At 41.1% G+C, this 14651-nt stretch overlaps 1 protein-coding gene across 6 annotated transcripts in view; it reads right to left on the bottom strand.

The window, feature by feature from the left end:
- macrod2 (mono-ADP ribosylhydrolase 2) overlaps window positions 1-14651 on the bottom strand; it is a 418271-nt gene that overhangs the window by 12811 nt on the left and 390809 nt on the right. For 3 of the 6 annotated variants that reach the window (XM_079688245.1, XM_079688241.1, XM_079688243.1), the window contains exons 10-15: window positions 12348-12386; window positions 10586-10657; window positions 5893-5931; window positions 5457-5501; window positions 3857-4003; window positions 3204-3272 (exon numbers count right to left, since the gene is read on the bottom strand). In XM_079688245.1, coding sequence (XP_079544371.1) covers window positions 3204-3272; window positions 3857-4003; window positions 5457-5501; window positions 5893-5931; window positions 10586-10657; window positions 12348-12386 — 411 coding nt within the window. The remainder of the gene's footprint in view (window positions 1-3203; window positions 3273-3856; window positions 4004-5456; window positions 5502-5892; window positions 5932-10585; window positions 10658-12347; window positions 12387-14651) is intronic. The other 3 variants (XM_079688242.1, XM_079688246.1, XM_079688244.1) reach the window with 2 other exon arrangements.

Raw genomic sequence — 14651 nt, 5'->3', positions numbered from 1 at the left:
CGCTGGATAGATATTTCAAACACAATAACAATATAACCTCAGTTTCCATTTAAAAGCGTGTTATGAATATTCATAAATAAAGGCTGCTTGGCTTCTGATTCAATTTGGGGAGCCTTTATAAAATCCCAGATATCAGACTGAGAATCGTATTGCCTGTGCAGGGAGAAATCTAATACATACAAGCCATATTGTGGAGATGCAGAATCTCTCCTCAGCCTACCCCCTTACATACTGTATCTCTACTGCACACACAGGGAGCTGAAATCCTCACAATATAATATTTGTTATACTGTGTGGCTCTTGGTTGCTTAGAAAATTCCATTACATTAAAGTCATTGTTAGAGCTTAGAAAAACAAGACTAAGTGCTCAAACACAACTTCACGAATAGACCTGCAACGTAAACAACAGATGCTACAGTTTGGTAATATGAACTGTTAAGACATCAGCAAATAACCTGTGCCATATCCTACATCTTTACCCAGTGAAAGAAACATGGGGTAGACTGACTGGTTTTTACCGAGTCATAATGAGGACGAGAGTGAGAATGGATAAAACACAAAGCTTTGTATTATTTAGTGCGACTGAGCTGGGACTGAGACACAGAGCTGTGATAAACACTTCCCTATGTGCAATATAGAGCTTTGTGCCAACAGCAGGCTGTCAGCAGATATTTCCGATAACTGTGAGCACCTGGAAATAAATGAACAGAGGCAAAGAAAGGGATTTGAGAATGCTGTATACATATGTCTGCCTTGTACATGTTCTCAAATCAGTTATATATGTGAACATTTGCTTTAGAGGCTGAATGACGAACGCTAGAATGAGCCCAACAAAGGGCTAGCTGGTAAATGTGAGATCAAATGCATACAAAGCCAAATGTTTAGTACAGCTGATTTCATTTAGATACATTATTGTTGTGATGAATCAATTTTCAAATAACCTAAAAACAAATGAGAAAGCATCTCTTTAGAGGCAGATAATTGCTTGTCCTTTTATAGCATTTGATTTATTTTTCTTTGAGCCACTGATTTGGACACGAGAAACATAACAGCTAACAGAAAATATGCATATATATTATTTGTGCTTGCAAATAACTAATTGATTGTCATTTTAAGACAATGTCAAAAACACAAAAAATAAGATAAAAGGTTGAGACTTGGTGAAAAAGACCACACGCACGCGCGCTCACGACATAATTACAGGCCTGTGTGTGTGTGTGGGGTAATCTTCCTTAAAAATGTTCAATTCAATACTCCTCCTTGTATCATGTATTATTCCTTTCAATGAAGCAGGTTTAAACTCCATGGCCATGAGCAGGCAGCCTGATTACAGTTATTCATTTTAATAAAGGGTATTGGCCTGGGAATCGTTGGTCCTGGCCTTTGAATAGCAGGTTACGTGTGGCTAAGCTGGGCTGGCCCGCATTAGATTCAATATCCGAGACAGTTTGAGTCTGCACAGTGTCCAAGGCCCTCTATACAAAATGCAATCTGCCTGCAATCATGAATGACACCACTGTTTACTGCTCGACAGTGCCACCACACAGTACCCAACCCCAGGTAACCTCGGACAGTGACAGGCACTAGTGGGCCGGGCAGACACAATCAACAGGCGGGGTGAAGTCTTCCAGTGATGGAGAGCCTGCAGTGTTTGTGAGACAAACTACGATGGCTTTTCAGAGAGCATGGAGAAGGCCATCTCAGATAGATCTATCCGTGATGTTCGCTCTCACCCAAATTAATTGGATGTCAGTCAAAGAGAAAGTGAAATGAAGGTGGGGGAGCGACTCAACCCCTTTGTGTGAGTGAAGTGGTGGGAGAGGGGCGGGTAGTTCTCCCAAATCTAACCCCTTAAACTCTCCAGAGAATAGTCTTAATCAGTGACAATGTGGGCTGGAGAAAAGATGTGGATAAATAAAGACAGATTATCCCCTTTGGCAAGAGACCAAAAAGGGCGGGCTACACACATAGAGAAGTTTGATCCAAACAAAATGGCCTCCCTATCATGGGACTCAATTGGAGTTTCTGAATGAAAATAAAAGCTATATATATCTCTAATCATACCATCTGATATATTACTCATTGTCAACAAAAACCAAAACCAACAATGTGTAAGTAAGTCTCTCAAAACGTTCTGACTACTTGTCTGTGCCACTGATCCTAGAACCATGTTCTTACTGAAAATGGAAATATTTTAAAACAGGTGATACATATATAAGGTATTTTTTATAATAAAAAGGCAACTTAATATATTGAACAGCTGGGCCACTTAGTCTTACACAAACAAACAAGGATTAGCACAGATGCAATGAGTATAACAACAGCAGGTTGGGAATGTGGAATTGGCCATGAATGGCAGTGCTCATGTTCATGAAGGAACAGGTCACCCGGGTCGTCAGTCAGACATAAAAACTCATCAGGGGTGAAAAAGGTAAAGGGTATTCCACGCATTGTATCCCTCTCAAAGGCCCAAATGTATCCATGAGAAGCAGTGCTGCCCCTGGCCAAATTGGGGCCCTTGACAATCCTCCGGCTGGAGCCTGAACAACATTTTGCAACTTACTTGAACTATTTAAATTACAGAAATAAAAAACAGTAAAAAAATATTTCACTCTACGAACACCGAACACTTCCCAAAAGGCAACAAGCCACAATAAGCTTTAAAGTTGGTTTCAATGAGTTGCACCTCAGTTAAATGCCAATGTATGATGTGTCTATGACTTCTCCAATTGTTTTGTTGCATCTAAAGTTAGTTGCTATCCTCAGCACATTTTCTGAGCCGCACGCTACTTGTAGCAGGTAAAGGTTTCCTGAAGGCACCACACTTGAGGATTTTGCTAGAGCATATCCATAATAAGAGCTCTTGTCTTTTCCGTCTAGCGATTATTCAATTTTTTCATCTGTGGTGATTGATTGTTCCCAGCAGCTCCATCATGGCTTCCAGAGATGTGTTACACCACCTGAGGCCCCCTGCAATGCCCAGTACTTTCCATACAAAGTGATTTTACACGGGTGAAGTAGATCTTCGACAGGCTGAGATTGATTCTTATGGAAAACTTTTTCTGACAAACAGCAGACAGCAAAAACAACACTGGCCCTAATAATTCAATACATAAGAATACAAATATGCCAGAGTGGACGAGATATTGACATTGGTAGAATGTCGGACTGTCAATCAGATCAAATCATACCAAATCCCTTACCTTCCATCTCCACAGTGGGCTTTGCTGTGTCGTCATCTTCTGCCTTTGCAGCAGGCTGCTCTTCCTCTGCTGGAAAAAGGAGGCACAACTCTGATGTTTGTTACGCTTTCACACAACGTCAGTGTTGTTGCAGACAGGTGATTACACACAAGTGTCTGCAAACATGATGCAATTTCTTCAAAGTTATCAGCTTTGGTTATGTGTGTATGTATTATGATGTTCCATTTCAGTAATAGAATATTGTATGTCCAATCGCTAATGCTGCAGTCAAATCCTCCTCATTCTGTGCTGAGAGCTCAATCTGCATTGATTCAAACACTGACAGCTACGTAAACACGTATTGTTTATCTGTAGTGTTCCATCTCCCAGCCCTGTAATTTCAGACTGCTGGTAAACCAACAAATGTAAATATCTATGTTTCCATGCTGTCATTATGTCAGCCATCAGGGTTTCATGTATTGAACTGACTGATTCATATCTGTCTGCCTCACTGCCCTGTGGATATGTTGCTGGATACAGTGCAGTGATAAAGCACATTTAGGAAATCTCATCATCACCAGAAACTGTTTCAATTTGGAGTAAATATTTGTGACTGACCATTTTTACATTTAAAATGATTAAAAAAACTAACAATTGCTCCCTTAGGTACATACCTTTGCCTTTATCTTCCTCTTTATTGTTTTCAATGCCTTTGTCTTCATCTTTCTCTTCGTCGTTATTTATTCCTACGTCTTCATCTTTCTCCTGGGTTTCATCTTCATCCTTATCTTGATTTGGCTCCTGGTTTCCTGAATTTTCATCTGGAGGCACACAGACGTTTAATATATAAATAAGTACATTTTGCAAAGATGAATTCAGGCATAGGGAATCAAAGTGTTCACATTAAATTCTGCAACAGCAGAAAATAAGACCATAAAACATGATTGCTGATCACTAAAAAAAAACATTTTCACACCAACAGATTGCTCTTTTTCAGTTTGAAAGGCAACGAAAGAAGTGAAAACATTTTCTGAAGAGAAAGTGCTTGATGTATGCTGTAAAAGCTCGTTTAAATGGAGATTTATAAAATAGCTGATTTACAATACTGCTGGATATAAAGCATGTAACGGTTTGTGTTATAATTGCATCACTGGTGTTTGCCAGGGTGCGGTTTCTAACATCTCTGTGCGAGTAAATAAAGAACATCATCTGCGTTAAAAGGGAATAATACAGAACTAAATGTGAAGGAACAGTGTACTTGCGGTATATAAATGTGCTAATAAAGGTCTGTGAGCAAAGGTTATATTTTACAAAGTAACCAAGACCACATTATTGATCTGTGGTTTCTGGTTTCCACCTGCAATAAACACACACATAGGCGTGAAGGATACCTCTGCTGTATGTTTGGCTAAATTAGACTGCAGGTGTTGCCCAAAGCTCTATATCTCTGCTCCTCCTCCCTCTCTGTTTGTGTCTCATGAGAAAGTAATTACATAGCTCAGGTTTTCAATAGCATCCCAGTGCTGCATTTGCCATAGCTCTCTCATAGAATATCTACAAAATTCATGTTCAGAGAGGCTCTATCTGTCAAATCTTCGTCAATGGAATGGGATTTGAATAAAACAAAAACAGGAGAGAGAGGCGAGGCACTGCTCACTGCCAGTATGCAAATGCTGAATTTTAATTATATACCAGCAGAGCAGAGGATATTCGGAGAAAGAGGAATGGTTCTGGCTCAAAGTTAATGCTTGACACACACACACACACACACACACACACACACACACACACACACACACACACACACACACACACACACACACACACACACACACACACACACACACACACACACACACACACACACACACACACACACACACACACACACACACACACACACACACACACACACACACACACACACACACACACACACACACACACACACACACACTTAAGGCTTTTCGCTGTCAGATAAACAAAATAAATCAGGGTCTCAAGGTGTGGTTGTCCAGGTTGCACAGATGCATTTTAAACTTTTGTATAGTAGTTAATCCTCTGCTGCTAACAAGACTGATCAGGTTGGATATTTAATCAAACTCGGAACTGAAGTGAAAACCATCGGTCAGCTCGTACAATTCCCATCTCCTCTAGAGTCTAGTCAGATCAATGTGTGCGCCTTCCCTCTCAGTGAGGGACGTGTAGGGTAATACAATAACTGGTAATCACCCCCCCGCCCGTGCTGCAGCTTGTCACTGTACCATACAGTACCTGGGTTTTGACTCTCCATTTCCACGTCTTCATTTCCCGCAGCATCTAGAAAAGGTGGGAAACATTTGAGTTCAGTGCTTGTGCCTGGAGTCGAATTGACTCAGCTCTTAATATCACCTCAAAACAGCCGTTTCATTCCCTGCCTTTGTGTAGCTTTGTCTTTGTACTGCAGTATGAGAGCAATGGAACCACAAAGACATGCATAAATTAAGTGAGAAAAATGTCACTTCTAAAACCATACATAATTGAGGGATTTCTTTGTTCCAAGCTTCAATGATAAGAGAACTTTTTTTTTGTTAGAGTGGAAGCACAGAGAATGGAAAGGCTGAATTGGAGCAAATATAACATTCATTTTTTGATGACAAATGACATCAAGAAGCAATGGAAGAGCCGAAGGGGCTGCGAACATGTGTTAATGGTCTGTGGAGCTACATACCATTGTCACCCTCTTCTTCATCATCTATTTCTTCTTTACCTGAAAAGGGAGGGAAAGGAATAATCAGCCTGAACAGGAATGATGCCGGTCGTCCAAGTTTGAAAAACAAAGCTACCAGACACACTAATGATCACAAACTGTTCGTCTCCAGACAGAGTATTCATCTTGTAAGACATTTAAAACGTCCTTGTTCACCAGCTTCACTTTCACAATGTGTTTTTTACATACTGGGTTAGGAATGGATTTTCTGTGCATGTTCTAGGTTATCTGGAAGGAAACTGCACTTGCGAATAACAACTCCTGACACTTTTTGTTAGCTGATCTAGACATTGTTATAACCAGCTTTTAACATCAATTGTGGAATGATCAGATGGGTTCAGTTGGTACTAATTCAAGCCAACTATTCCACAGGCTTGCACCTTACTTTTGGTACCAATTGTTCTTTAAATAATGTTTCACTTCAGATATTAGATAGAATCTTAGGTGACTGTTATAGCAATAACGCATGAAACTGCAGTAACATTAACTTAAATGTGGCACTCAAAGAATCATCTGATTGGCTTGCATGCATGCAAAAACCTCCCACAAGAGTCTATGAAGAAACATGGTTGTGCTCATTATACATGCTGCTAATCCATCTCTTATTGTCACAAGAGCATCTGCCCAACTGCTACCTACCTACAGTAACACACATTAACAAAATACGTTCAATGTGGCACAAAAGAAAGATTATAATAGTGACATAAAACAACTTTAATTCCTGCATCATATCTGTTTCCCCATAACCCCCTTTTCTAGCTCACACACACACACACACACACACACACACACACACACACACACACACACACACACACACACACACACACACACACACACACACACACACACACACACACACACACACACACACACACACACACACACACACACACACACACACACACACACACACACACACACACACACACACACACACACACACACACACACACAAATGACATTTGGGACAAATTGAGTAAATGAAAGCCATGACACCAATAAGGGAACATGCTCTACAATGGCTATTGTGCAGCTTCTATAATTGCTTTTTTAACAAGCTGTAGAGAGAAACCATTTTTTCACATTATGCAATTTTGCCGTGCACTCAGAACAATAAAAATGCCAGCTTCTATTAAACGGGGAAAAGGCCAGTTCTACCAGTGCTGCATGTTTTAGTCAAGTGCCTCTGTCCATCACACAGAAGCCGGTGACACACAGTAGATGGCAATCCTTTCTATTAATCATGACTGGCATTTTGAGATGGAGCCACAGACAGAGGGCTGGGAAGAATACTCCGTTGGGAAAAGCAGGTTAAGATGAATGCCTGGCTGGCCACGAGGTCACCCTTACTTCTGCGTATTTTTAAATTATGCATGGCTGTTGTGTCTGTCCAAAGTGATCCCAAACAACTATATATCAGAAATGACAAAAGGCTGAATGTAATTTCCTCCCTGTTATTTGATCATTCGTATTTGACTTATTGAATGCAACAGCATTCAATTTGTGATAAAGGATGCTAAGGGACAGATTGTGGGTACACACACAAACAAGACAACAATGGATTCTGTCTAGGGCAAAAGTGATTTATAATATCTTCAAGTTAAGATTCAATTAGAACGGTTCCTCTCAGAGTAAAATCCAAAGCAGCAGCTCCAGCAGGCGGCTCACTCATGTTCTCCAAACAGCAGGTGGCAGCATTGTCCCAGCTTTCCTTCCCCATCCTCACTGTATAAGGATCTTCACTGTGAGGGTCTAACATACTCCACATAGAAAGGCTCCAGTTCAAGTCCACACCTCAATGCTCCCCTGAATTCAACTTTGAGAAATATAGTAAATAAAAGGCAGTCGCTTGCACTCGTGTTGAGCGGGAGTCTTGAGTCAACAGCGCTGTAGTGTTTTCTTGAATACAATGTTAGTCTCACACACACTTAAATGATTTATTCATGTCAACATCACATTCAGGAGTGAAGTATCACAAGTACATAAACTATTCAGATGCTGATGTGCAACCTTCCCAGTGTGTCCTACTTGCATGACCGTAGAGTAAACATCGACTACAGAAGATATGTTCTGATGAAAGCATCTCATATTGAGAAATGTGAACTGGAGCAAAGGACAAAAAAGAAGAAAAAAAGGGGGCCTTGAAAGATTCATGAGACATGTGTAAAGGAGAAAAATGTGTCTGAGATAACCAACAGCTATCCTTCAAAGACCTCTTGCACGTGAAAAGTGTGTGTGCAAGTGTGCTGTGAGCGCTGCTCGACGGGGGGCCGGGGCTTAAAAGATGGCGTCCCATGGAGAGGCTCACTGTCTGTCCACACGTGCCATTATTAATCTGCATGTCCATCCACGCTCCGTGCCATCTCTCACCGTCTCCCCCTCTCTTCTTTGGGTCTCTCCCAGAAAGCTCCAGCATGCAAGGCAAACAGACCCAGCCAGGCATTGATTTCTGGCTCAGTGTTCACATTTTACTGTGCCCTGTGACATCCACTAATCTCACTAATACCAATCTGATATCAAATAATAGACACCGTGGGGGCTGCTTGCCAACTCAGGTGTGCTCTGAAGAGGATACCCTCCGCCCTTGACTTCTGTGCCAGCCCCCGCCTCTGTGGCTCACCCACCCTCTCCGCCTTTCTTTTTTCCTCATATAGCTCGCAGCATCTGCATGGTGTGCCTGTGTTTCATGTGGATTACATCACAACACAGCTCATCACACACACACACAGTTAATCTGTGACGCTCCTTTGCAAATACACTTCAGGGGGTTATTTGTAGTTGACAAGGTCTCTCTTGAATAAGAGATGAAATACTGTTTCTCATATTGGAATAACTCCCCTGTTGGGTTGGTCTCAAGTAAATATTATTAAAATGCTAGTTTAATTACTTTTGTAATATACTGGCTTCTTATTATTTACCATGGTTGTTCACTTATTTGATTTGTGTGTTTGCATCTTTTATGAAATGTGTTACTCTTCATGTTGTGTATGTCTTTCATCTGTACTGTCCTTTTGCTGTTGTAACAAATAGAGGATTTTTTATTTGAATTTATATAGCACTTTAAATCTAAAAAGTCTAATGAAAAAATGTGCTAAGGGAAGATTGAAAGAAGCATTGATAAAAGCAATACATAGCAAATCAACACTTATAGGATAAGATAAAAAAATACATCTAAAACCGTTACATTAAATATTATATGAGACGTGATGTTTGTTTAAAATAGAATATAAATTATCACTATTTGTGCTAATTGTAGGCTTTTTACCGTTTGTATTCCTTCAGTCCACTGAGGCTGAAGAAGCATTTAGCTGTTGAAAAGTTGCAGCAGTAGCAGTTGTTGGACAAAGCAACCCTATAATTACCTGCAGTCCAACAACCAGTGTATTTATCATGGGACAACGTTGGAGAAAGCCTTAATGCTTTCTCTTCATCAGTACTGTGGCTAAAACCCCCTCATGTCTGACCTATGGGCTGGGGAGAGTGAATCCCCCGCGGAGTGAGATGGATCACACTGAGGCATATTGACAGACACACTCCACCCGGCTGTGCTGCAGTGTAATTTATTCTAAAAAGTGCTCCACATATTCACTATAGCAAATAGGTGACCTGCTTCGCCAGCTCTATAGACAGAATGGCGAAATATAGTGTGTTTGGGAAAACAGAGGTGGTATTAGGAGAGTCTTATAATGTCTGTCTCACTGAGCTGACTGTCTGTTTTTCCAGCTCACTATTCCTCTGCTTTGTGCTATATCTCGTCATCTGAGTGTTTCCTATGATTAATCTTTTCTATGTGCTACATCGAACCAGACCTAACCTTTACAGTGCAGGCAGTACACAATCATTTCATTCCTTTCCTGTGAGAGAGGTTGTCTCAAGGACTGAGTGTTCCCATGCTAGAAAGCTTTGCCAAGGCCTTTTGTGAATGGATTAGTTACTATTAAGCTGCCAGGCCTGATAAATTAGGATTTATAAAGATTATTACAAAATACTTATGCCCTCCTAATGCTGGTGATTGAATTTGTGAATCATATTGAATTACTGCTGTGGATTATGGGAAGGTATGTTGAATAGGCAACATGACTTATTGTGTTTTGTCTAACAACACAGAGTGTATTGACGCCCTTGAAGTGTCTGCGTTATGTAGTCCAGTCTTTCACGATCAGCCGAGCGCCCATTTCCCCAAAGAAAAAAACATGACTGCTATCTTCAAAAATCCCCCACAACCTTAAGGCTTGAAGACAAATGGATGGTGTACGATTTTAATTGCATACTAACACCCTCCAGTGTAAGAATCTAATTATCTTTGGTCCATCGTATCGTAAGAAGCCTATAACTGTTTCAATATTACACATCCAAATGGGCTGAAGCGGCAGAATAGCCAGATAATGGCTTCTTAAACAAGTTTGCCTCTAACAAAAACATTCTTTTAAAAAAGGACCAAGCTTCCTCCTGTATTCATTTCCCCAAAGAGCATTTTGGCAAGACATTACCGACCGGGAAAACACTCCATTACTTTACACACACAAAACAAATAACTTCTGTGAACAAATATCAATGCACGATATATCCTTTAACAGACCTTTCCCATGCAGTCATCATTAATAAAGTTGCAATTTAAAACACACATGCCTGCAATTACACACTTACTCACAAAGAGTCTTATCTCTGTTATTGTCTTCACTCTCTTCCTTGGTTGTGGATTTTGTGGATTGTGAAGTGTTATCTATTAATAAACAAAAATAAATGGTGATTTACAGAGGGGGAGTGACACGTCGTTATCCCCGCACACCATCAGGATGCGAAGGGCGTGACATCTTGTCAATTGGAACTGTTAGATGAGAGATGGTGTGAATAAAAGACTTTGCAGCAGAGATTATTCTAACTTGGCCATCCTGCCTCGGGCTGACCGCGAACACAAGAGCCTTTGGGAGAACTCAATAGCTCCTGCTCTGTTCTGTTTTATACATGCCTAACAAAGAAATCGTGACTCCTGTGGGAGAGAGGGAACGATTGTGAGGCTTTGAGACCAACTCCAGAGAGCTGTCTGAGACAAAAGCACCATTCCATTTGAGAATGGCAGTCATTCGAACCTTTGAATGAGCTCCAGGCTGCACTGATTCAAACTCTGGCTGATGGAGCAGAATAAAAGGCCAGCGCTTGGCACCGGTGTGAAGGCCCATCAAACAAGGCCAAACTGGACCGAGGCAGGATGATACAACAGAGCGAGGAATTATCAGGGGTTATTTCAGTTGGCTTGATATGGTCTGGTGCTATGTTATTATAGAGTATGCCGTGTGAAATAGCTGGAGAAGAACGCAACAGATAACAACATGGTCTGTCATGCGCTAAGAATTTGGAAAAACTCTTAAATGCAGTTCCTTTCAGCCAAGTCTTTATGATTTGGCCATTACGTGGTGCACATTGTTTCACTCTGAAATATCACATTTTACAGTGTACTTATAAAACAACCCTTTTATGTTCACCCAAAATGGAATTTCATTGAAAACACAGATGCGTGTAATTGGCAAATCACAGGGGGAACTTTCGGAGGGAAAACATTTTCATAGCACCCTGGGTTCTACATCTACCGTAATCTGAACACTTCCTTGGACAGACAGTAAAACATTGCTTTCTGCTTAGTTGGTTGCACATGTACTATGACGTCTTCCAGGGACACAGCATTCAGACCTGGCAAGACCATGTTCTGAATCCCCACATTCTCGTAAAGAAAACTTGCCAACAGGTGCTTTATAAGACCTACTGTACCTCGGAGAAAACTGCTAGACGGAGCACTGTACATATTCTCAAACATTATATACAGTTTATTTTGTCTACCAAGGAAAAATATGAGCAACTGCCTATCGGATCTATTGCTCTCGCTATAGAACAATATATTTACACTTTCATGAGGTTTTCAGTTGCAAGTAATTGCTTATTCAGGACATCAGTGAACAGACAAATGTCAATAGTTTATCCCGATAAGCAGTATCTGGGAGTTTCAGGCCGTGTGCCAAGATGGTGCAGTGATAACAGCGTTATGCACTGGCAGTTGTGTTCCTGCCGTCGCCTGGCGCATGCTGCGGAGAGATGCTGCTCTGCTGTTTTTTTGTCACACGCTTCAGGTGATCTAAAGCCATTGTGCATGTAAGCCGGATGAAGAGAATGGTGTTGGGAATTAGCCGTGGATATAAGCTCTTGTAATGTAATGTACCTGACATGAAGTATTTTTAACTGCAATGTGTCAGGCCCAGGATATAACTTGTCACCGAATGAATAAACATTCAATTTCATCTGCTGCATAAAACCTAGCGAATCACTGTCGCCTGCTGAAGCTACGCCACTCACTCAGCCTCTGTGTGCTTTAATGGAGGTGTTAAGGTGAAAAGGCATCCATGAAATATTCTGTCACTCACCTTCCTTCAGCTGCTCCTCTGTAACCTCCATGTCATTGTCTGGTTGAGGGGGAAAAAGACAGCGTGTCAAAGCATGCTATTTTATAATGTACGATACAGCGAGTCATCACAACTCTTCGTCCTGATTATAATGTTGGGAGCACAGTATTTTGATGCCATACTGCTGTGTACCTTGCTTAAACATGTCAACCAGTAAATCATGCAGTGTTTCCTCACAATGCGATTGAAATGTGGTACAAAAAGATAGAACTGTTCTGTCACAAATACAAAAAAGCTCGCAGTTTAAACTCTCACATTTCCTCGTTCCACACCAGCTGCTATACTCTGAAATCTTAACAACCACCATCACAGACTACCTAAATTCCCCCAGCAGACAGCCTTGGACTTGGATCTGGTGAGTTATTACACCAAATGACTGTGAATGTGAGTGCGTGTGTTTGAAAGGGGGTCACATTCATGAGACATTCTTTTTCAATTAAACCTATACTGTTAGGCTCAGCATACATTTCCCAAAAGCTCCCATTTCCTCAAATTACAAGGACTTCAGGCTGGGGTGGACAACTGCGCCCAAAACATTTTTTTTTCCCCTTCCTTTCTCTGTACATCTATTGTGTGAGACAGACTGAGTGAAGTGAAGTTGTTTCTGGGTGGATGAGTTGAGGTGCACAGTGGGAGATGAGAAGCAGGCGTTGGATGCTCCTTAAGGGGGAACTGCAGTGTAAGAGAGAAGTGAGGAGAGCTAGAGAGTCGTGCTCCCGGATCATACACAAATCTCAGCATGCCTCAGCTTTCTTTGATTCAAGCCACTGTATATACAGTATGTGTGTGCTTGTGTTAGTATATGCATTGTTGGATGTGTGACTGTATATTTACGACTGTATTTGTGTTTGTATGGCAGTGTAAGAGCCTGAGCAATGATTGCGCTGTGGTTAACAAGCACAAGAAAGTGTTAGCTTGTTGCCATCTGGTCTGTAGAAGTGTAACCATCAGAGCTCCCTGTGGATCCGGCGACAGACCTTTCTTTTGTATAGCACTGAATAAAAGGGTACAGTGCATTAATCTAACCCTGCTTGGGGAAACAAAGGACGGCCCACTGATATACTATAACAATAGTGCAAGAAATGAAACATAGGGTGTCTCGGCTACTGCCACATGCTATAACATTATTACCACTGCTCAACACTGCTGTCAACACAGGAAATGTATGTGACTATGTCTGGAATAACAATGTATGACACTGTCATTTCTCTCTAGGGGTTAAGACAACACATTCAGACAAAGGATTCTTACTAGATGGCATGCTCTATCTTTGGATGAACAACAGCTATTATGTTATGAAACAGGTGATCAGCTTTTCAATAGTTTGACATTCAGGGAAAGATGATAATTTGCTTTTTTTCTGAGGGTTAGGTCGATGAGAGAATCAATGCCTCTGTAATTTCTGCGCGCTAAAACACAACTTTAGTATCACTAGCTCAAAAGCTCTGTAATCAACACGTTACATGGCCTGGCTGATCCACTGGTTGCCTGGTTACCTCGCTGTGAGTACTGAACTTCAAGAAGCACTACATCCCAACAAAACAAAATTAAACTACAACTTGTTTGTACACTTCACTAATGTCTGGTTTAACATGTATTTAGTGAGATTTAGGAGCACTTAAAGGCACTTTTTGTTTCTGCTTAAGACAGCCAGGCTACTTTTCCTTATTCAAGAATATATGCTTTGCTAAGCTAGTAATTGTACCAATCCTCATATTGAACTCTCGGAACTCTCATGTTTTCATCAAAATCTTGACAAGAAAGTGAAATAACTATTCCTCTAAGTTACATTTTTCCATCTCATGTTGGGTGTTATTGCCCTTGTGTGGGGACAGTACGTTGAAAAGGTTCTTACTGTAGCTGCCAGCTCAGTTGCCTCCATGTTGAGAGCCGTCTGAATGCAATCCCTGCCGACACTCTAAATTCTGCATAGTGCTCCTTTAAAAACGGTATAACAGCCAAGCATGTTCTAATTGATATATTATCTGAACGTAACCATGTCTGGCCACGCCGATAAGCAGTTAGCAGGACATGTACTTGTACATTTTGAACATGTAGTGTTTAATGCACAAGCATGTGACCATTTTCCCATATGATGAGCTCAACTGAATCCTCATATCTGCCAAAGCTGACTGAGCCACTGTGCTTTTTCAGAATCACATCATTAACACACCATGGCCTCCTCATTTCCCAGCCCTGAGGGATAGCCTCGTGAAAGCAACACAGATTTAATTTTCACCCCTCACAGGGTTCCTGAAGCCCTTC

This window comes from Notothenia rossii (genome assembly GCF_949606895.1).
Source record: "Notothenia rossii genome assembly, chromosome: 6".
In the NCBI taxonomy this organism is placed as follows: Eukaryota; Metazoa; Chordata; class Actinopteri; order Perciformes; family Nototheniidae; genus Notothenia; species Notothenia rossii.
Note: the sequence above shows the minus strand (reverse complement) of the source record. Positions and strands in the feature narration are given on the sequence as shown.